Raw genomic sequence first — 24,510 nt, forward strand, 5'->3', positions numbered from 1 at the left:
TGGAAAGTAGGATGGGTTCAAAACTGGATACAAATACAGACCTTCGTTGACTTACAATGGGGTTACATATGATAAACCTCACGTTAGTTGAAAGTATCGTTAAGTCGAAAATGCATTTACTATACTAACCTACTGAACATCATTAAACGTGCTCAGAACACTTACATTAGCCCACAGTTGGGCAAAATCGTCTAACGCAAAACCTATTTTGTAATAAAGTGTTGAATGTCTCATGTAATTTATTGAATACTGTGCTGAAAGTGGAAAACAGAATGGTTGTATAGGTACAGAATGGATGTACGTGTATTGGCCGTTTACTCTCATGATTGCATGGCTGATGGGGAGCTGTGGCTCGCTGCCACTGCCCAGCATCACCGAAGAGTATCAGCATATCACTAGCCTGGGGGAAAGAACAAAATTCAAAATATGGTTCTTACTTAATGTGTATTGCTTTAGCACCATTAGGAAGTCAAAAAATCATAAGTTGAACCATCATAAGTTGGGGGCTCTCTGTCCATTTCCCTGGCTGATCATGATCTAATCTGTTCTCATCTGAATAAAAGTTTATTGTCAGTAACATCCTGGATTTAATATGATGTCATTATTGATGACCATACAGGTTGTGCATTATTATCAGTCACTTCAGTTTTTTAAAAAACTTTCCTCTATTATAATCGAAGCTTATCTTAATTTCACTACTAAATGATATTACTGATGAGCAACTTTAAGGTCTACTCTTCTCCTAAAAATTTCAGGCAAATGGTAGGGGTACTTTCCTTCTGTACCCAGATAACTCTAAAAACCCAGCATCACACCTTTATCTAAAATTGGATTCTGTCCTTATACATTTCAATTATTTTTCTCTGATTTAAAAAGCATCCTTCCAAAAAATCGAATTTCAACTTGATCAAGGCTCTAGATCGGCTACCAGTTTATAGGAAATAGAAGGAATAAAAGAATAGATTAGACAACAAGAAGAGAGTACAAATCGGCAAAATCCAGGAAATGAAAAAACCAACAGGTCAAATGCTCTGGTTTCCTCAACAAAAAAACTATGAATACTAAAGAGATTTAAGAGACACATCAACTAAATGCATTGTGGGGAATTTATTTGGATTATGGTTTGAATACATTAACTATAAAAACCAGTTTTCCTTAAGACACTGATGAAAGAAATTAAAGATGATACAAACAGATGGAGAGATGTACCATGTTCTTGGATTGGAAGATCAGCATTGTGAAAATGACTATACTACCCAAAGCAATCTACAGATTCAATGCAATCCCTATCAAACTACCAATGGCATTTTTCACAGAACTAGAACAAAAAATTTCACAATTTGTATGGAAACACAAAAGACCCCGAATAGCCAAAGCAATCTTGAGAAAGAAAGATGGAGCTGGAGGAATCAGGCTCCCAGACTCCAGACTAAACTACAAAGCTACAGTAATAAAGACGATATGGTACTGGCACAAAAACACAAATATAGATCAGTGCAACAGGATAGAAAGCCCAGAGATAAACCCACGCACATATGGTCACCTTATTTTTGATAAAGGAGGCAAGAATATACAATGGAGAAAAGACAGCCTCTTCAATAAGTGGTGCTGGGAAAACTAGACAGCTACATGTAAAAGAATGAAATTAGAACACTCCCTAACACCATACACAGAAATAAACTCAAAATGGATTAAAGACCTAAATGTAAGGCCAGATACTATAAACCTCTTAGAGGAAAACATAGGCAGAACACTCTTTGACATAAATCACAGCAAGATCCTTTTTGACCCACCTCCTACAGAAATGGAAATAAAAATAAACGGGACCTAATGAAACTTAAAAGCTTTTGCACAGCAAAGGAAACCATAAACAGGACGAAAAGATAACCCTCAGAATGGGAGAAAATATTTGCAAATGAAGCAGCTGACAAAGGATTAATCTCCAAAATTTATAAACAGCTCATGCAGCTCAATATCTAAAAACCAAAAAACCCAATCCAAAAATGGGCAGAAGACCTAAATAGACATTTCTCCAAAGAAGATATACAGATTGCCAACAAACACATGAAAGGATGCTCAACATCACTAATTATTAGAGAAATGCAAATCAAAACTACAATGAAGTATCACCTCACACCAGTCAGAATGGCCATCATCAAAAAATCTACGAACAATAAATGCTGGAGAGGGTGTGGAGAAAAGGGAACCCTCTTGCACTGTTGGTGGGAATGTAAATTGATACAGCACTCTGGAGAACAGTATGGAGGTTCCTTCAAAAACTAAAAATAGAATTACCATACGACCCAGCAATCCCACTACTGGGCATATACCCTGAGAAAACCATAATTCAAAAAGAGTCATGTACCACAATGTTCACTGAAGCTCTATTTACAGTAGCCAGGACATGGAAGCAACCTAAGTGTCCATCGGCAGATGAATGGATAAAGGAGATGTGGCACATATATACAATGGAATATTACTCAGCCATAAAGAGAAACGAAATTGAGTTATTTGTAGTGAGGTGGATGGACCTAGAGTCTGTCATACAGAGTGAAGTAAGTCAGAAAGAGAAAAACAAATACTGTATGCTAACATATATATGGAATCTAAAAAAAAAAAATTGTTCTGAAGAAACTAGGGGCAGAACAGGAATAAAGATGCAGACGTAGAGAATGGACTTGAGGACATGGGGAGGGGGAAGGGTAAGCTGGGACGAAGTGAGAGAGTGGCATGGACATATATACACTACCAAATGTAAAATAGATAGCTAGTGGGAAGCAGCCGCATAGCACAGGGAGATCAGCTCGGTGCTTTGTGACCACCTATAGGGGTGGGATAGGGAGGGTGGGAGGGAGGGAGACGCAAGAGGGAGGAGATATGGGGACATATGTATATGTATAACTGATTCACTTTGTTATGCAGCAGCAACTAACACGCCATTGTAAAGCAATTATACTCCAGTAAAGATGTCAAAAAAACCCCCAGTCTTCCACCTCTCCTGCTCCCAAGAGAAACACAAAACATTTTATGGGGATATTTAAATATTATCTGTGTAGTTGATAATATTATTCTTTAACTACTGCTGTTTTACATATGATAATATTATTGTTATATTATTAAAAAGAGACCTGATACTTTAGAGGCATATACCAAAGTTTTTTAAAAAGCTTGCTATTTGGTTAATACCTGGAAAGCCCCAGATGGGGCTAAATTTGCAGATGTGAGTGCTTAAAGCAAATAGGCCTTTAACTTGCTGAATTCTGCCCAACTGGCATCTCCTGGAAACACAGTAAACATGAAATGGAGCAAAGCTCGTTTAATTATGTCAAAAATAATTGCTAAAACTTGTCAAATGGAATTTGGTAAACAGATTCATTCCTCTGGCACCTTGCCTAGCTAAAGTTTCTCATATAGTGGTGGTAAAAAGATCTATAAGATAATTCTTGCTTTAAAATAGCAAAAACACAAACCCAACATTTAACTATGCTCGTCCTACTCTTAAAACATGAGAGATATACCAGTGATTTAGAGAGACTACTCTGATAGTTCACTTGCAGAAATTCCACTTTGGGCTTTGAAGCCTTGAAAAGATGTTGCTACTTTTGACAATACCCATGAAAAGCAAACTATTTATTATGATATATAATAAAGTACAAATATGATCATCAAACTGAGAACACTGTAGAGTTAGCATCTAGACAACAGATGTTTCTTTGTAGATAATTCACTGATGTTCCTACCACTGAACAGTAAAAAGTTTTAAGTAAAGCTTTTGGAAATTCAGTCCCATTTTAAGTATGTCAAGGAATCTCAATACTAAGTGAATCCGTTCATGAATCCATCGGTAAAATCAATAAATTACAGTTCGACTTACCAAGTTACTGCCTTATAATTTTGACTTTTTGTATATCAGATTTTCTTAAAACTCAGCACTCCGTCTTTTAGGTGTGGAATGGAAACTTTAGATAAAAGCAAACCAGGTACACTCTAAGGCAGCTGTAAATAATGAGAATCAACATCGGTACTACTGATGTTCTCAAACAGATCCACCCAGTACAAGGCAATTTGTGACCGTCCAGTAAAGGCAGCACATATAATTCACATAAATAATGCGAGGACCCAAAAAGTGCCCATCAAAATTTGTTCAGTAAAACCAAATACTAAGGCTTCTGAATATGCCATTTGCATTTTTGCTTCATAGTGCTGCACTTCAGCATTGAACACTCGTAAACTATCATTAAAATACGTACTGGCCATCTATATGAAGAAAAAAATAGCTATGAAATGGATACCCGAGTAAAATGGCAGACCTGGTAAGGCTGGAAGTTAAATGTGGTCAAAACATAGGCCGAGGTTCACTTCATATTTAGGAGTTGGATCAGGAAAGGTGCTGATCAAAACAACTGTCTTAAATAGCAAAAGTCTGGGAGACAGGGTTCTGTAGCCAACACCAGTCACTGGGGTTAGAATCTGTGGGCAACTCTGAGTAGGAACAAAGAACCAGAATGCTGAACGTTACCTCTCTGCCAGTCTGGAACAGGCGGCAGGGATTTATCATGTTATTAGGTGAGGTGTAAACTCTCCAGTTTCATTCTCTCTCTCACTACATTTCCTCTCCCTTCTGTCACTGACAATGTGAAGATCAGCTTTCCAGATTAGTGCCTCTGGATATTAATTAGAAAAGTGGCATGTTCTTAGGCATGGAGATTTTTCTGTGCCCAAACTTTGTAGAGGCCCCACATCTTCTCCTGAGCAACTTACTAGTTAGGGTAGCTTCCCAAATTCCTTAGCGTCATATTTGCCTGTCTGCTTCTCAGGAATGGCTGGGGGAGATGGCGTACGACCATGGTAACGTTAATTAGAACAATCATTACCCTATGCAAAGAGAACTTTTGTATCTTCCACCCTCTGCTTTTTTGTTTTTTGTTTTTTGTTTTGTTTCCAAGGTTACAGTCCTTTCCTTTATTGGAGTTCCAAATTTTAAAAACTGAAAGTAAAGCAATCATTTAGTGGTTCAGATAAAAGAAAAGCATCTTTACCTGAGTTACCCATCAGGTCACAGTAGTGACCTGCCCTAGCTCCTCCCAGAACAAGTTTCTGGGTATCTAAAAAAAACAGCTTACATATCGACTCATTAAAAGTCATCTCTACTATACGGGTCAACTATCTATGAGAACAGTTCTTCTCATACTTATTAAATGTACACAGTCCACAGTTAGATCTCTTACTAGAAGAAAATTATCTGCAGAGTAGGTTCTTTGGGGCCCAATAAGGTAGCCACCCTCTGTTTTGAAGGTGACAATTTGACAGACACTGCTCTTTTTTTTTTTTTTTTTTAAATTTTGTGTTGTTTAATCTGTAAATGGTAAGGGTAATTGTCACTTGAGAATTAGTGTGTGTTTGGGTACTCATGTCAAATGTGTTTAACAGATAAGAACTAGGACTAGTTGAGTTTCACTAACCTTGGTTATTATTGTGGAATATAGTGTTAAGCAGTGAAACTTGACCCCTGGTTGGAGAATGCTGAGTCACATAAAGAATATGACCCAGCCTTCTCTTCACTCTCTTCTTGCCTCTTCATCCTTCACTGTGCTCGAGCCATGCTGGCCTGCCTTCGGCTCCTCCAGTGGCCAAACTTCCTTCTGTCTTGAGACCTCTGCTCATGAGTTTCCTCTGGGGAGATGTTGCCTTACCAAACTCATTGCAGGCGAACTCGAAAGCTAGAATTAAGAGTTTTAAAAAGAAAAGCAAGGATCTGGGACATGAAGAAGTTAATCAAAACTAACTTTAGTAGGTTTTATGTTGCCTACATGAGTTGACCTCAAAAAAAGTATATTGACTAATGGTCTCCTGTCTTCAGTTTGGGTATTACTCGTGCTTGCTGGAGCTGCCCAGTTGGAGATTTTATAAAGAATATTGTGCTTGTGAGCAGTAAATTCTTACATGATTTAAAAAAAGACTTTATAGAATCTTATGAATGAGAATAGAAGCTAGAAGTAGGAGAGAGAAAAGGCCAGTCAGTAGCTAAAGGTATGGATATGAATTTGGATTTTATACTAAGAAGATGTGAATTAGTATCAGAAAGATAATTTCAAAGAACTGAGCTAACATATAGTAAGAAAATAATGAGACAAATCAAAGATAATAGGTAAGACTTCTTAATCCTTTAATATATGAGTCTCTGGCATACATTTAGCCAGTAAACAACAAATTGAAAGCAACCTCATATTCCTGATAGAAAGGGCTTCAGACATTTTTCTCTCACAAACCCCACAGTATTCTCTGAGGGCATGCTTCGAGCCGTCTGCTTCATCATGTGATTAGTGTTTGGGGATTTTAATTATTAACATTCACCTTGATGGAATACTTTTAATTGCAAGGAGAAAACTTGGGCAGATTAAGGTAGAAAATACCATGTTTGAGAGATGTAAGTGGTAATAGGGATAAATTGACTTTCAAAAAAGTACTCAGTATAGGAAAGAAAATGAAATTGTAAGGAGGAATGGATGGTGGGCCAGGAAATTCAGGGAAAGTTTGACTCCACTGTGGGACCCAAGTTACTGAGAGTTTTGCAGTGACCTTTGGAGAGTGTCATTGTCCTAGTGGGACTGTGCTTTTTCTGTCCCACACTGAAGTGTGTGCGAGTGTGTTTGAATCTGCATGGCATCCTACTGATACAGGCTGTTTTCCAGATAATGACGATTTGGCATTGATCTGACTTTTCTTTCTCACCTAACTCCCTCTGGAAGTGAATCGTGTGCCCTTGCAAGATTGCTGATGGGATTAAAGGGCAGTCTACTCCTTAAGGTATTAGACCTGGAACCTTAGATTATGTGTATGATGGTTCTATCAGCTGCAATAACCAACAAAGTCAACATTTTGGGTGTCAGATAGGTTATAAATAAAAAACAAGCTGTTAGGTGGACTAAATATTTTTTGAGGAAATATACACCATGAGTGTTGAGGATGCATCTTTATATTCTTTTATTTATTCAGCCTTGTCTAAAAATTTGCTGTCATCTTGGAGTTCTGTGCCAGGGTTTGATGTTGGCCTTGTTTCTGAAAACCATTGATCTGAGAAATTTTACTAGATTGTCTACTGTAGTACAGTGTTAACACAGAATATTTGCCAACTATTTTGGGGAAAACAAGTTAGATTCTAAATTCCAGAATGTCAGCATCATTCTTTGCTCATAAAGCCTAGAACCCTTCTATGGTACCTGAGTATATTTGGCTTTTCCTTCAACATAATCCATGCAGATGGGGAAGCACTTTTTAGGGGCATTGGGAAGATAGGCAGATCCTATTATGCTCAGTGTGGATATTGGATGCTCAGGGGCCTTTGGGGCCGCACACCTGGTGAGAAAGCTAATTATAGGTCACTGTTGAGCAGGAGAGAATTTTCTTACCTCGCATGTTCTTTTGGCTCAACCTAACTTTTTAAATTCATCACCACCGTGGCTTGTATGATCTTCCTCACAAAGACCAAAATGTTAGCTGTTGCTTTGTTTTAGGGTAAATATTGAAGTGCTTGACATCTGCGTCTAGAAAGGCTCATCCGTGGAAGCTAGAAAGTGGGGGGTAGTAAGGACTTTTTATATCCTGTAGGCTGAACTGTAGATTGTCTCTGGATTGATCTGTGTCAGCCTGTGGACTTAGGATCTACCTGGACCTTCCACATATGCCATGTCCCATAGATGAGCTAGAGAAATTCAGAGAGAAGAAAGGGTATGTTTCATTTTCTATAGCAGCCATGGTGTTGACCATTGAGACATAGTGTCTTTCTATGAAGATTGTGAACCTGTCAACCTATAAAGTTGTGATTTCCCATAGACATGGTGTCCTGGTTAAGGGCATATTCTAAGGGCTGTGGAGGATTTAAAGGAAGGTGATCATGATAAAGAAGAGCCAGGAAAATGGAGCTTAAAATGAAGTACTCATCCAGAAATAGTGCTACATTCCTCTTGCTTTCGAGAGGTGGTTTCTGAAAGGACGTACCACAACGGTCTGGGCCAATTTTATAAGGAAAAGATCCAAATACTTAGGATGGATGTCAGTTATGGGAATTGCCACTCCCAAATCATTGGAACTGGGTATTTTTAGGCTTGGGCACATTTTCCATCTTTTGCACTCACTCTTTGTATACATATGATCTGTATTGTTGAAACGGAAAGTCTTTGCAGGTTTCTTTGCCCAGATAGAGATTGTTCCTTGTCATCCCACCTGAACTTCCACTGAAGAGCTTTATGGTTAAGTTATTTTATTTGGCTGAAAGCTCTTTTTTGTTGATGTGGCTGAAGGAGTAAGCCTAAAATTCAAAGCTGTCTTATCTATGACTAAAATGTAAGTTTTTTGATAGTATGTTGGTATTCTGGAATTCTAGCAAGTTTAGTGTCCACTTTGTCACTGATCCTGAGACTTGTGTTAGACTAGTTTTGAGAAATTAGGCAGAGTGAGAATCCTGGGTATCATCCACACAGCGACAGTTGGTGTATCAGCTTTATTTCTCTGACGCTATCCCTATTAGAATACTTAGAGAGCTATAGAAACACTCTTATTTTTTAAAAGTACTTATTTAAAGGAATCCCTGAAATGATTCCTTTCCTAAAATGAGGAATTCTTTGTTTTTGGATTTTCATATCTTCAGACCATTGTCAGCACGTCAAATAGTAGTATATCAGATTTCATAAAATATTTATTGAGTATCTCTATTGTCCTAGGGAACTCAGATGGCTGAGAAGCCTAGTGGAAATAGTGGAAAGAGCTTTGTTAGTTATAGGTATAATAATGAATGTTAGGAGCCAAGAGGTCTTGGTGTCCAGCCATTAACTGGCTGGTCAGGCCATTGAGTCTCTCCTGACCTAAGGCTCTTTACTGTTCTATAAAGTGAGGGTTAGAATGAATGCATCTGCTGGTCCAGCTTTTGAGATCTATGGATGTTTTGTCTTAAAGGCATTCTGAGATGGTCTTTGCCCTTAAGAAGTTTCAGCTTTGTTTCTAGATTTCCTTACTTCTGTTTGGCTCAGTTCCAAAAATAACATGTGTTTGTTGTTTACAAAGGAAAATTCAACTGGAAAATGTATTATGCAGAAAGGAAGTCTCCTTCAATCCCGCCCTCTGAAAGAGAATCATTCTTAAAATAGGTATCTAATGATCTCCACTTATTTCTATGCATATATTAATATTTTTGTGATATATACACACATATATGTGTATATATAGTATGTGCATAGGTGTGTGTGTATATCTCTGTGTGTGTATATATATATCTTATTCATACTGTACTAAAACTTGATTTTTTTCATGTAACAGTTGAGATAATGGGCATCTTTCCATTTGTCAGTACATATAAAACTACATTATTTTTTTAAATTTAGGTATAGTTGATATATATAACATTATTTTCAGGTGTACAGTATCATGATTCAACATTTGTATATATTGCAAAATGATCACCATGATAAGTCTAGTTAACATCCATCACCATACATAGTTACAATTTTATTTTTCTTGTGATGAGAACTTTTTTTTTTAATAAAGCACACATCTTTTTTTAAAAAAATTTATTTGTTTTTATTTTTGGCTGTGTTGGGTCTTCGTTGCTGTGCACAAGCTTTCTCTAGTTGGGGTGAGCGGGGGGCTACTCTTCGTTGTGCTACAGGGCTACTCTTCATTGCGCTACGCGGGCTTCTCATTGCGGTGGCTCCTCTTGTTGCAGAGCACAGGCTCTAGGCGTGCGGGCTTCAGTAGTTGTGGCGCATGGGCTCAGTAGTTGTGGAGCGCAGGCTCAGTAGTTGTGGTGCACAGGCTTAGTTGCTCTACGGCATGTGGGATCTTCCCGGGCCAGGGATCAAACCCGTGTCCCCTGCATTGGCAGGCGGATTCTTAACCACTGTGCCACCAGGGTAGCCCAAGAACTTTTAAGATCTACTCTCTTTGCAAGTTTCAGTTATGCAGTACAGTATTACTAACTATAGTCACCATACTGTACATTACATAAACTATTGTATTTTTAAAATGACCTCATAGAATGTTAGTAATTCACTATTGGAGGCAGATTAAATATACATTTTGGCCAGAATGTCAAGTGTTGAATCATATTCAGCTGAAGCTAACGCTAAATATCACTGTCATAGAATGAATGTGCTGGAATACATGAAAAAAATCTGAAATTTCAACAAAACTATTGAAATGTTATTATAAAAGTTATTAGTGACCAGATTTACTTTTGACAATATACAGGCATTCTCATTTCTCACCACTCTCTGCTGTTAGATTGTTCCTGCAGTCACTGTACCATCCTACACATTCATGATACTAAATAGATGGTAGCTTGGCTGAGGTAGGTAGAGGAGCACAATACTCTTTGGCTAGTTCTACCAGAATAGTCGAGGGTAATGGTGCCCCTCGCAATTAAATTTGTCCTCTCTAAGAGTAACTAGTTAAAGACTGGGTAATAGGCTAGGTGAAGACTTATCTCCTCATTAACTGCTAGACTTGGAGATTTGTTTGATGATCATGAGTTTCATTGAAGGAATCCCCCAAATTGAAGCATTGTGCACTGCTTTTTTTCCCATATTCTTTTCCATTATGGTTTATTACAAGATGTTGAATGTAGTTCCCTGTGCTATGCAATAGGACCTTGTTGTTTATTTTATATATAATAGTTTGTATCTGCTAATCCCAAACTCCTAATTTATCCTCCCCCAGCCTTTCCTCTTTGGTAACCACAAGTCTGTTCGCTATGTCTGAGTCTGTTTCTGTTTTGTAAATAAGTTTATTTGTATCAATTTTTTAAGAGTCCACATATAAGTGATATCATATGGTATTTGTCTTTCTCTGTCTGACTTACTTCACTTAGTATGATCATCTCTAGGTCCATCCATGTTGCTGCAAATGACATTATTTCATTCTTTTTTATGGCTGAGTAATATTCCATTGTATATATATATGTGTGTGTATACACACATATACACACACACACACACACACACACACCACATCTTCTTTATCCATTTATCTGTCAGTGGACATTTAGGTTGCTTCCATGTCTTGGCTATTGTACATAGTGCTGCTGTGAACATTGAGGTGTATGTATCTTTTTGAATTAGAGTTTTCTCCAGATATATGCCGAGGAGTGGGACTACTGGATCATATGGCCACTCTACTTTTAGTTTTGTAAGGAACCTCCATACTGTTCTCCATAGTGGCTGTACCAAGTTACATTCCCACCAACAGTGTAGGAGGGTTCCCTTTTCTCCACACCCTCTCCAGCATTTATTACTTGTAGACTTTTTAATCATGGCCATTCTGACTGGTGTCAGGTGATATCTCATTGTAGTTTTGATTTGCATTTCTCTAATAATTAGCGATGTTGAACATCTTTTCATGTGCATTGTGCACTGCTCAAAGCATTCTTTCTGATTATTTTCAGAAGCATACTTAAGATCACATATATCTAACTTTCTAATATTATTGCTGCTTTATACAATGAGTTGATTGAAAAAAATCCATCATTAATTTTGGCTCCAGGAATGTGGCAGTAGAGCAATGTTGTTGACTTTCAAGATATACAGAATTGTTTCAATATCATCTGTATCTCAGCTTTCATTGCATGTACACCAGCTTCAGCTTTGTTGGAATAGAATGACATGGGACTTTTTATTATGTAGGAAAAATGTGAACTCTCAAGGTACATCAGTTTTGTTCAAATCCCCCCCCCCTTTTTTTTTTTTTTAGCATATTCTAATGAATAAATTACTTCTTAATAAATAATCATTGGATTTAGCAGGCCTGCTATTTTTGTATTCTTATCTGCAAAGTAGAATATTATGGGATTTTGTAGCTGTTGTTCAAGCAGCCTATTTACTAGGCACTAGCTCTTCTCCATCTTGTTTGAGGATATGGTATAAGTACACAGCAAGGCAGTTCCACAGCCTCTTATGCATCATGAAATTAGTCTTTGGCTGAAGGAGGAGGAGGAAAGTGTTATACTCCTTTTATGCTTTCTGGTTCTGTTCATTACACTGTGCTATAATTACTTTCTGAACACACAGCTGGTGAGTGTGACCAAAACTTTGAATGCTTATGACTTGTAAGACACATTTCACCATGTTTGTTCCATTGTCAACAATAGTTGGCTTTCCCTGTTCTTCACTGGGTTCCATTCTATACTTCTTCATTCTGATTCATTCTGTTAGTGTGAGAGACAGGAACTCTCTCAGCCAGAGAATAAAGCAGGAGCAGAATTGAATGCATTGTGAATGCACCACGCTGTCTTATTTAAAGGAAGTCTCCAATTGTTCCTGCACGTCCAAATGTCTGATGTACAAGATATAGGAGTAGCATGTTTACTAATACCACCATTGTTCTGTACATGTCTCAGTATAAGAAGAGAATTTTGGTAACATGTTTTCCAGGAGTACTCTTGATTCTAGGAGTCATGATTTTGACAAGTCTGGACACACTTTCATCTTCAATGAGAGGATTAGAGAGGTTGGCACTCTTTAATAGTCATTTAACCAGCTTATTTTTCAAAATTAGCCCCTATGTACTTTATTAGGATTTTTAAATTGTGTTGTTTTGGAGTTTGACTACTATAAACAAAATGTGCTTAAAGTACCTTATTTTTCTCAAACATTTTCTTCTTTTCTTTGTATTTTTTATGTGAATACTTTATTTTGTATCAATCAAGAATGACTTCATGGTCAGAAAGAGAAAGACAATTACCATATGATATCACTTGTGTGGAATCTAAAATATGATACAGATGAATTCATTTATAAAACAGAAACATTCACAGACATAGAAAACAAACTTATGGGGACTTCCCTGGTGGCATAGTGGATAAGAATCTGCCTGCCAATGCAGGGGACACGGGTTTGATCCCTGGTCTGGGAAGATCCCACGTGCTGCGGATCAACTAAGCCCGTGCGCCACAAATACTGAGCCTGTGCTCTAGAGCCCGCAAGCCACAACTACTGAGCCCACGTGCCACAACTACTGAAGCTCGCGTGCCTAGAGCCCATGCTCCGCAACAAGAAAAGCCACCGCAATGAGAAGCCCGTGCACCACAACAAAGAGTAGCCCCTGATCGCTGCAACTAGAGAAGGCCCGCGCACAGCAACGAAGACCCAGCATGGCCAAAAATAAATAAATAAATAAATAAATTTATAAAAACAAACAAACAAAAAGAAAACAAACTTATGGTTACCAAAGGGGAAGGGGGCGGGGGAGGGATAAATTAGGAGTTTGGGATTAGCAGATACCAACAATTATATATACAAAATAGATAAACAACAAGGTCCTACTGTATAGCGCAGGGAACTATATTCAATATCCTGTAATAAACCATAATGGAAAAGGAAAAAAAAAAATGACTTCATGGATGTCATTGTGATTTTATAGTTTTTCCTAGTTTTGAAAATTTTACATTGCAAATCATAAGATCCGGGTCTGATAACTGGATTTTTTCCTATTGTCTCTTTTTTAAAAAATTATTTTTATTTTATATTGGGCTATAGTTGATTTACAATGTTGTGTTATTTTCAGATGTACAGCAAAGTGATTCACTTATACGTATACATATATATATATATCTATTCTTTTTCAAATTCTTTTCCCATTTAGGTTATTACAGAATATTGAGCAGAATTCCCTGTGCTATATAGTAGGTCCTTGTTAGTTATCTATTTTTAATATAGTAGTGTTTATATGTCAATCCCAAACTCCCAGTTTATCCTTCCCCCCAACCCTCGACCCTTTGGTAACCATAAGTTTGTTTTCTAAGTCTGTGAGTCTGTTTCTGTTTTGTAAATAAGTTCATTTGTATCATTTTTTTTTTAGATTCTGCATATAAGCAATATCATATAATATTTGTCTTTCTCTGTCTGACTTCACATAGTATGATGATCTCTAGGTCCACCCATGTTGCTGCAAACGTCATATTTCATTCTTTTTAATGGCTGAGTAATATTCCATTGTATATTTGTACTATATCTTCTTTATCCATTCATCTGTCACTGGACTTTAGGGGCCTCCATGTCTTGGCCATTGTAAACAGCGCTGCAGTGAACATTGGGGTGCATGTATCTTTTTGAATTATGGTTTTCTCTGGATATATGCCCAGGAGTGGGATTGCTGGATCATATGGCAACTCTATTTTTAATTTTTTTTTTAATTAATTTTTATTGGAGTATAGTTGCTTTACAATGTTGTGTTAGTTTCTGCTGTAAGGAAAAGTGAATCAGCTATACATATACATATATCCCCTCTTTTTTGGATTTCCTTCCCATTTAGATCACCACAGAGCATTGAGTAGAGTTCCCTGAGCTATACGGTAGATTCTCATTAGTTATCTATTTTATACACAGTATCAATAGTGTATATACGTCAATCCCAATCTCCCAGTTCATCCCACCCCCACCCTTGATATCCATGTTTGTTCTCTAAGTCTGTGTCTCTATTTCTGCTTTGCAAATAAGATCATCTATACCATTTTTCTAGATTCCACATACATGCGTTAATATACGATATTTGTTTTTCTTTCTGACTTTGCTCTGTATGACAGTCTCTAGGCGCATCCACGTCTCTACAAATGACCCAGTTTTGTTCCTTTTTATGGCTAATATTCCATTGTATATATGTGCCACATCTTCTCTATCCATTCCTCTGTTGATGGACATTTAGGTTACTTCCATGTCCTGGCTGTTGTAAATAGTGCTGCAATGAACACTGGGGCGCCATGTGTCTTTTTGAATTACGGTTTTCTCTGGGTATATGCCCAGTAGTGGGATTGCTGGGTTATGTGGTAATTCTATTCTTAGTTTTTTAAGGAACCCCCATACTGTTCTCTGTAGTGTCTGCACCAAGTTACATTCCCACCAATAGGGTAGGAGGGTTTCCTTTTCTCCACACCCTCTCCAGCATTTATTGTTTATAGACATTTTGATGATGGCCATTCTGACTGGTGTGAGGTGATATCTCATTGTAGTTTTGATTTGCATTTCTCTAATAATTAGCAATGTTGAGTGTCTTTTCATGTGCTTTTTGGCCATCTGTATGTCTTCTTTGGAGAAATGTCTATTTAGGTCTTCTGCCCATTTTTTGATTGAGTTTTGTTTGTTTGTTTGTTTTCCCCTCTCTCTTAGTTTTCTGTCATCTTGGTCTCGTCTCCTGATACATCTGATGGTTTTAAATGAATTTTGGATACTGTGTATAAAATATAGTAGAGATAATTCTAGGTTATTGATAATGTCATTTTCCTCCAAAAAGGATTAACTTTTGCTTCTTTCAGTCAGAATCAGAGATTGAGCTGATTCACTGCTTTGCCTCAGACTTTGTAAAGCCGTCCTAGTCCTCCTTGATCCTTCCTTCTAAGATGTAGTCCTCAGGGGTCTCACCCGAAAGTCTTGATTGTCTAGGACTCTTCCTCACCCATGGGCCATGAACTCCATTTTTGCCCACCCAGTACCATAAGACTAGCAGAAGCTCTCTGCAGCTCCACAACGTCCTGGTTGTTACTTTATGCTCAGTTTTTCAGTCTCTCAGCACCACCTTGGAAACTAACAAATGCCTCAAAGGGAAAAGTAGTTCTAAATGCTAGACTTACCTCCTTGTGCGTCTCTTCAATCTGGGACCGTTGTCCCTCATACCCTGACTGTCTTGGTAGCTCTCTAATGTCTTCAGATAGATTTTTTTTTTTTTTTTCTTTTGCAGGGAGTGAGGGGGAGGCAGTGTTCCTAGTTGTTTAGTGCAAGAGAATAGGTTTGCAACAAACTATTTAACCACTGTTGGAATTTTACCTGTATTTGAAGTGGAATATTCAGGTATTAAAAATAAATACATAGAGCATGCCTTGTTTGTATTACTGTTATCTTGTACTGATTACATATTATAGGATCTATGTAATCATAGGATCATTCTTAATATAGAAGTTCAGGAATGCCAAAAATAACACTATTGAGTAAGGCATTCAGCTGTTCGACCAAGTTTAAAAAATCTACCAGATTGATTTTTAATTTATTCACGATTTATTTCATATATATATTAGCTGCTGGCATTTCTTATTCTCACCCCTTTTCCTGTTTTCCTACTAGGTGGTTTTGTTCTGGTTGATTTGCAAAAGCTCTCTTTGTATGTAAGAGACAGGCTCTTTGCCTATATGTGCTACAAATGTTTATTACCAGCAAATATGGTTTGTATGACTGCTACATTTTAGGATTTTTTTAAAGGTTTTTTGTAGCCTTTCTATTGTCCTTTTAAAATATTAATATTGCACAAATATTTATAAAGTACCCACATATAATCACAATACACTTATACATCCACATGCACAGACAAGACATTATTAATTATATTATTCAGGTTCTTTATATCATAATTTTTGAGGGATCAAGTTGATTTGCCAATGACTAATGGTAGTGATTTTACCCTTTCTCATGATAAAGAGTGATGTTCTTGGTCTTTTTTACCTAGAATTTGATCTTGTCAAGTGTTAAAATGTTATGATCCATGTGTTTTGGAAATGCTGGGGGTATGGTTTAGATTCTGATTTTATCTTTGTCTCTTTAATTCAGAATTCTTCACTTCTTTTCCCCCTCTTTTAAGTTAGAAGTAAAGAATGGATTCTATGGTTAAATAACCTGAGAGATATCATAGGAGGAGAAAGTGGGCCTGTACCTGAGTCTTAAAGTATAAATAGGATATGAATGGGTAGAAGTATGTGGGCCTTCCAGACAAGGGAGAAGGATTAAAAAATAAATAAGGATAGGGTAGAAAATGAAGTACATTCAGAATGTGAAAAGAGGCTGACTCGGGAGCAGGAAGCCAAGAAATAGGAAGCAAATGTGGGTTAATGAGGTAGGATCACATTCTGGAGGATCCTGAAAGCTAGGTGGAAAAATAATTATTTATAAATTGGCTATTCTTAATGCAAATAACCAGATAAATACATATTTACAAAATAAGCTTTGTGTCAAAGCTCGCTGTACGGAATCATCTGTCAAGCTTATTTATCTTGATTCATTTTCCTTTATTCCAAGAGCTCAGAGCAGTGCACCATGATTCACATTAACTAATCTAATGCACATTCTTTGAGTTTTATTTTGTATCTGACATTCTAACCAGGTAACCTCGCCTCAAAGAGATATTTTAAGTCTGTCATATTGTGGATCAGTTGAGAACTGCTTTCCTTCATTTCTGTTTTTCTCCTTCCTTTTCTGCTGTGCCCACCCCCAAAATCATAAATATGTTTCTTTGCATACATTAAGCAGATGAGATGAAAATATGCTAAATATGGGGAGATGGCCATGGTCTGCAGGCCTGGACTGTTCAGTTGTCTCTCAAGAAGCATGTAGGATGGTGGCTCATTGAGAGTTGAATGAAGCAATGAATACAGTTGCCAATAGTATTTTCAAGTACCCACTGGGCACAGGTGATGTGGAAAGATGCGGAAGCCAGGACCTTCTATTGAATGATATCACTGAGTTTGGGATGGTCAACTCTTCAGAAACAGCACTTTTACTCCCAAAGGGAAATTGAGAGAACTGAGTGTTCTCCTTTAGCTTTGACATAAAATTGTATGTTTTTTCTATTCCCAGGGGACTCCTTCTCACAGTTCCGGTTTGCGGAGGAGAAAGAGTGGGATAGTGAAGCGTCGTGCCCCAAACAGGTAAGGTGAAGCTCTGTCTGGAATGTGGATTGGCTCTTCTCAGGGCTGAAGACCAGCACCTTTCACATTGTTGTTGAAATGGAGACTTCACATAGAGAAGAGTCTAGTAATTCATGTAGAGTTCAGCCTCAGTTACCTAAATGGCTCAGAAAGATTTCAGGGAACTTAAATTATACAGGCTCTTGGAGCTGGAGTTGATCTTTATACCTGGCCATCTATGTGAACTACTTATATAGCTCATATATGACTATAGTTCATGTAGACTGGGTTGCAGGGCTGAAAGTTTATAGTCACGATTTTGAGTGGATTACTTTGCCATTTGGCCTTCCTTCTTTTCCCTTTCTGTGAAAATTCATCTTAGGCTTGAGAATTAATTTTTTTCTCCCACACTGTTTTTGGTGTTAGGTAAGAAAATCCTTAACTTTATAGTTTTAAATAACTCTTCTTCTATAATTAGGAGAATAAAGCTGTAAAATAAGAAGAAGTAGCATAGAAGTCTTTCAGTGAATCCGTAACACCCACACACTTTATTTGCTTTGTATTCCTGCCATATTTTCTTCCCAAGGAGTTTTGATGATTCTCCAGGCAGGATTTCACTGCATCTTTCCGTACGAGAGACGACAGGTATTCTCTCCCTTTTTAAAATGCACAGAGAATGAGTAAGTGCTGGCGTGGCATATGCTTCCGACTCCGGGGCTGGAGCATACTATCTGATACAGTGATCAGACAAGCCTGCCCACAGCTTCAGACAGGAGAGCGAGCAGCAGGCCTGACGGGTAAAGGGCGGGACCTTCCTCCCCACTCCGCTGTCAGCTCAGTACACACACAGTAGGTGGCTCACACCCCCAGGTGGGCTGGCGTCACGTTCAGTTGTTTGGGATGGACATTGACTTAAAGACAGAGGGGAGGGAAGTGACTTGTAAAATGACTTCCTGTTACTGTACAAAGAGTATGTTTTATAATATAGAAAAATTGGGGAATTAAAAATATTTGATTTGCTTGGGTCTGTTTGGGCATGTACCTGAGTATGGTTTAGAATTCTAGGACAAGCTGTAAACAGACGAACGCAGATCATGCAGGAATTCAGTGAAAGCCAAACAACTCACATTTCGACTCCTTTGAACCATGTTGGCTATCAGAGAACATTTTGTTATCCTGAGAGTTTCAGATAATTCTAGGGTTCTTCATTTATCAAAACGCATGTTCTTTATTAGATATTTTGTTAGATGTAGCTTATTGGAAGATGAATGAGACAGAGACTATGCTTGTTCATCGCCCGAGGCCCCTTACCTTAGCACAGTGGCTGACACATAGTAGATGATTGGTAAATATTTACATGATAAATGAAAAAGAATGCAACATAAAATAAGTGGTATAATAAATGAATGAACATAATACTGTGGAAGAAAGCTGCTTTGGGCTGGAAGTGATTGAGAGTAGGAGCATGGGATAAAGATCATTTGAATGGGCCTTGGTGGATGAGTATGGTTCTGGTAGGTTCTGTCTGGGGAACAACAGGAGAATGATGAGGAGATCTGAAAGACCAGGGCTGTGCTCAGAGTCGGGGGCATAGCTGGAGTGGAGCTGGAGTGTGGATTCTCAGAAGAGGCGGCTTCCAGGGTGGGTCTGGGCCACTTAGTACCAGTGCTTTGGTCTTCATTTTTATCTAGGGGCAGTTTAGCCTGTGGGTCAGAGCATAGATTTCAGAGACGCAAACCTGAGCGTAAATCCGAGTTCTCATCTGTAAAATGGAACTAATAATAAAATGTAACTCAGAGCTGTCATGAGGATTATATTAGATTATAAATAAAAGTCCTTCTGTGCAGTTCCTGACATAGAGGAAACACTCAAAATTAGCTCTTATTACTACTGTTACTTGTTAGCCAAAGTTTTGTTTAGCAAGAAAATGGAAATGGCTAGACTGGACCTCCGCAATATTGGGAAGGAGGGACTGAGGAGGTCAGAGGCTGGAGGCTGGGAGAGCAGGTAGGAGGATATTACATTGGGTGAACGGGAGGGGACGTGGGCCGACAGCATGGGCCGTGAGAGGGAAGACGGTTCACTGGCAGATGGGACTGCAGCGGAGGACGTGGTAGATTGCGTCACGGGCCAGACGTGAGACATGAGGACAAGAAAGACGCGCAGGGGCGCTAAGCTTCCCAGCACGCTGATGAGGTGAGCAGTGATGACTGATGGAGCAAGAGAAGGCAAGCTTGATTGTGTGCATCTTGAGTTGAGGTATTGGTAGGACACATCCCAAACTGAATTCATCACTTCGCCATCGGCACTGTTTTGTGTCCCACATCTCTCCTCACTCGGTTCTCTTTATTTCTGCTTACTTGAGAGAGAAAAAGAAGAGAAGAATCTATCTGTCTGTCTATCTACCTGTCTGTCTGTCTGTCTATCTGTCTATCATTCGTTCCTCATGTGCTCCCCTGTCCCCAGCACAGCCAGTGACATGAGGCAGTCAGGAGTTTGCCAGTGGGTCCTGGCGGAGGCCCCAAAGGGCACCCTGATGGGAGAGGGCCCAGTGCTGTCCGTGTGACTTGCCTTCGTGTCTCTGTGGCTCACATGCAGGGTGAGGGGAACGTGGCCTGGCCATCAGGGTCCCTGCTTCGGCCGTGTTGGCCCCATTACCACAGGGGAGTTGGTCCCTTCGATCCATGAGTGGGGTTTTCAGCCCTGTCCTTTGGACAGTGTGGGGACATGTGAGGAGGGAATGGGTGGGAGGAGAACTGAGGGTGAAAAAAATAGGTCCATTATTTTTTGAAAATCATCTGAAGCTTTTTTTTCATTCCATTTTTCAGTTGTGTTGACTAGTGACTTATTTAGTCAGCAGAGCTTCCTCAAGCAACCACTGAGCACTGGGTGGCACGCTGTGGTCCCTGAGTGCGTGGCTCTTAAGGGAACAGACACTCAGGCCCACCCCTGAGAGCGCAGTTCTGAATGAGGCCTGACGCTCTGTCCATGGAAAGTGCCCCAGCTTTCTCTAAAGTGTCACTTGATCTGGGCACTTCCACTGTAAAATGTCCCCGTGGTCCCTGAGTCCCTAAATGAATGTGGGCAGTGAGTGCTGTAGCTCTTGAGGAAGGTCCAATGGTCTGATCAGAGGCTGTAAGTGGAGTTTCTAGTAGGTTCGTTCCTCACCAAATGGTGTACCTTTACACAGACACTGAGACTCGGAGTCTGATTGGGTTCCTGGACAGGGAGGAACCTTCCGGAATAGATTCTCACCACCGAGTCTGTGCACACACTGATGGCGGAGAAGTGGGGTGGAGGGACTTTGTTCTAACAGTCAAGGCTGGCCTCCTGCTCCCAGCCTCCGAGTCTGCAGGAGAGGAGGCACTGGGGTGGCCAGGCTGCATGCTCCAACTGTGAGTGACTGTCAGGGTTGGCCAGGTGGAGGTGGGGATGGGGCTCTCCGGGCAGAGATGACCCACCAGTTACTTACAACATGGAGCAAAAAAGCTAATTCATGGTGGTTATTCCAATTAAATCTATTTTCAAATTCACACTTTACTATTACAAGCAATTCACTTCAGCTCCCTTTATATCTAAGGCCTTCAGCTTTAGCCCTTTAGGGGACAAACTGGTGACAAAGAAGGGGAGGTCTTCTTACATGGTGGTGTTCGATGGTCGGTTCTAGGCTCTAGGACTGCTGCAGGGAGACGAGGAGAAATCACTGTGCTGGGCTGAAGTGTCTTGAGGTCCTTATGGAGGCGGTGCCCTGTCACCTGGGCCTTGGATGGTGGGTGGGAATTGGAGACGTGGGGAACAGAGACACTCCAGCAGCTGAAGGGCCATCACTTGGGACTCAGCACATAAGCACAGCCTGGCCATTCCCTGGATCTCACAGATTCTTCATTGTTAACGATATACCTTGTAGCCATGTCACACATGATGCAAAAGAGGGGAGGAAGTTTGGGTACTTCTAGCTGGACCCCAGCACGTCTCAGCGGTCCTTCTCTAGAGAGCTGAGACAGCAGCAGGTGAATGGTTGGCAGGCATCGTGGATGGAAAGTTCTCGCTCTTTTATAGGCTGAAAGCAGGGGGTCTACCCGGGTGACTTTGCAGACACCTTGGCAGTGGGAAGGGTGAGATTTCCAGTTTGTAATGTGGCGACTTACTCGTGGGTTAAGCATTCAGGATCACACTTTTCTAGTGCTTTGAGAGGTCTTCTCCAAACTTCGAAACAAAGACTGGCCATGCTGGTCTTGATCAAGCACTTGATGTGCTGAGTGCAGGACCGAGGCAAGACCTGCGCATGTAGTGCATTTCCCACTCTCCTGCTTTGTTATCCTCCATCCAGCTCCCTAAATACTCTATGTTGTTAGATGTAAGTTCCTTTTTTTCCAGGGTGAGGGGCCACATCTGCTGCTGCCAACCTTGCTTACCTTAGAGCTAGCCATCTCCGGAAACTTTCAGAAGGGCAGTTGAAAAGCTGTATTGCTTCTTTTGATCCCTGTGTACTACCGTTGGGAGGCTCAGGGGTTTGAGTGGGTCTGGATTTAGTGTTGGCGCTCTACTTGAGAGCACCAGGAATGACTCCCCACCTCCAGTCATTATAAACCCATCTACCCAAGACATCCTTACAGTGGAATCGAGATTAGACTCCATGACCCCTGGGTGTTCTTCTCTAACTTGAAATCAGTGATTGCAGCATAAGTCATGGTTCTGCCTGGGTCTGTGATAGCCCTTGGTAGACAAGGTGGTCCACGGTGTCTGCCTCTAATGTGGCAGCCACCTTGTAGTTTTTCCCTCTCTTGGGTGGCCAGGGCACCTAGAAGCAGCTGTTAGGGGTCATGCGATAACCTGGAACGTTTTCTCAGATACGGTCAATTTGTGAGGGCATTGCCTGGACGGGATTTTGCGTCTATGCACGGGAAGGGAGTTCAAGGGACTTTTAGTGTTGGCCTCACACAAAGTGCTGCCAGCTGGAGGGTAAGTTTCCATCCTCTGCTTTCTGGTTGGAAGAGAGAGAAGCGTATACCTCATGGGCTTCTTTGGCCGTGACTGTCATCCCCATCTGACCGGTGAGATAGCTCTTCCCTGCTCTCCTGAAGGCCAGCCATCTGAGTCTGGGGGAGATGTCCAGTTAGATTTCATTAAGTGCTTTGAATTTTTTTCAGTAATTCCAAGAGCATCCACAGGTTCCAGGTTTCCATGCAGTTTTTTTTTTTTTTTTTAATAAATTTATTTATCTTGGTTTTGTTCGGTCTTCGTTGCTGTGCGTGGGCTTTCTCTAGTTGCGGCAAGCGGGGGCTACTCTTCATCGTGATGCGCGGGCTTCTCATTGCGGTGGTTTCTTTTGTTGCGGAGCACGGGCTTTAGGCACGCGGGCTCAGTACTTGTGGCGCACAGGCTTAGTTGCTCCACGGCATGCGGGATCTTCCTGGACCAGGGCTCGAACCCGTGTCCCCTGCATTGGCAGGTGGATTCTTAGCCACTGCACCACCAGGGAAGTCCCTCCATGCAGTCTTGATGTGAGGGGATCACCACCCTGCTGCTGCTCTGGCAGCCTGAGCTGTGGCTCAAGAAGGCGGTTTTGGTTTTGCTTATGTTAATGCAGAGATGGTAGAAATTAGAACCATATCAAGTGTGATTTATGATCTGATTACTCCCAGCTAAAAGTAATAAGATGATTTCTTTACAGTTACTACCTATCATCCTGTGCTTTTATTTCTGAAAGGTCATATGTAATCATCTTGATCACTAATCTATCTTTTTTTTTTTTTATATAGAATTCAGCATTTTACGTGGATTGTGAGTCATTGGTTCGAGCCCTTCAAGAACTGCCTCTCTCACTCCGACTCAATGTTGCTGCTGAATTGGTCCAGGTAAAAACCCTGACAGCATCCTGAGGCTGGTATGAATTAGGGCAGGAGAAGAAGAATGAAAAATATCCCCCTGCAGGATGTTTCAGACTCAGCTTTTCCTTTCATCAAGCTGAGCGTTTTGTATCAGGTAGAATTTCGTAAAGTTTCGAGGGAGAATGAAATACTTTCTAAAGGTTTTGTTTTGTTTTGTTTTGTTTTCATTTTATATTTGAAACATTTTAAAGGATCAAATGTAATAGAATTGAATGAAATGTAAAAGTATAGAGTCTGGCTTGTATTGTACTCAAAATGTGTATGTGCCAGGCTTTGTGTTAGGCACTAAGGTTACAGTGGTGAACAGACAGGCATGGTTCCTGCCCTCATGGAGCTTAATCTATTGGGAAAGATGGGTATTAATCAAGTTATCAAATTATAAGTCCTGTGAAGGGGAAGTACAGTATGCTGTGAGAATATGTAATAGTGAACCTGATCGACTTTGGTGTGATTAGGAATGGCTTTCCTGAAGGAAGTGACAGATAAGCCGAGATCCAAAGTATACGAACATTTGAATTGGGATTTAAAGAAGAGTGACCCAATCAGATCTGCATGAACAGCTGTGCTAATAATAATAATAGTAACAAAGAACATTCTGGCTGCAGAATGGAGAGAGGACTATATTGGGGTGTCTGTGTTTAGGGTAAATCTGTGCATGCACACCCATGCAAAAGTAGAGTGGATGAGGGGATGCAAATTAGGAGGCCGCTGCATGGTTCAGGTGATTAATACTGTAGCTTGGACCAGACTAATGAGGGTAGAGATGGCAGGGAACTGGACTTTACCAAGAAGTGTATTACAAAAGTAAAATTAACAGGACTTGGTGAAATACTGGAAATGGAGAGGGAGCAGGGAAAGAATTTTCTAGGTTTTCCAGCCTGTGCAACTCAGTGGTGGCTAGTATCAGGAAGGGTGAGGCTTGGACATTTTGGGTTTGTGTTTCTGAGATGTCAAAGTGAAAATATAAGT

The 24,510-nt window shown here is 39.9% G+C and overlaps 1 protein-coding gene across 1 annotated transcript in view; it reads left to right on the forward strand.

Annotated features, from left to right (window-relative positions):
* Positions 1-24,510, forward strand: part of AVEN (apoptosis and caspase activation inhibitor) — a 185,136-nt gene that overhangs the window by 157,103 nt on the left and 3,523 nt on the right. Inside the window, exons 3-4 of the mRNA XM_068548749.1 lie at positions 17,601-17,671; positions 23,413-23,508. Coding sequence (XP_068404850.1) covers positions 17,601-17,671; positions 23,413-23,508 — 167 coding nt within the window. The remainder of the gene's footprint in view (positions 1-17,600; positions 17,672-23,412; positions 23,509-24,510) is intronic.

Source organism: Eschrichtius robustus, chromosome 1 (assembly GCF_028021215.1).
Source record: "Eschrichtius robustus isolate mEscRob2 chromosome 1, mEscRob2.pri, whole genome shotgun sequence".
Lineage (NCBI taxonomy): Eukaryota > Metazoa > Chordata > Mammalia > Artiodactyla > Eschrichtiidae > Eschrichtius > Eschrichtius robustus.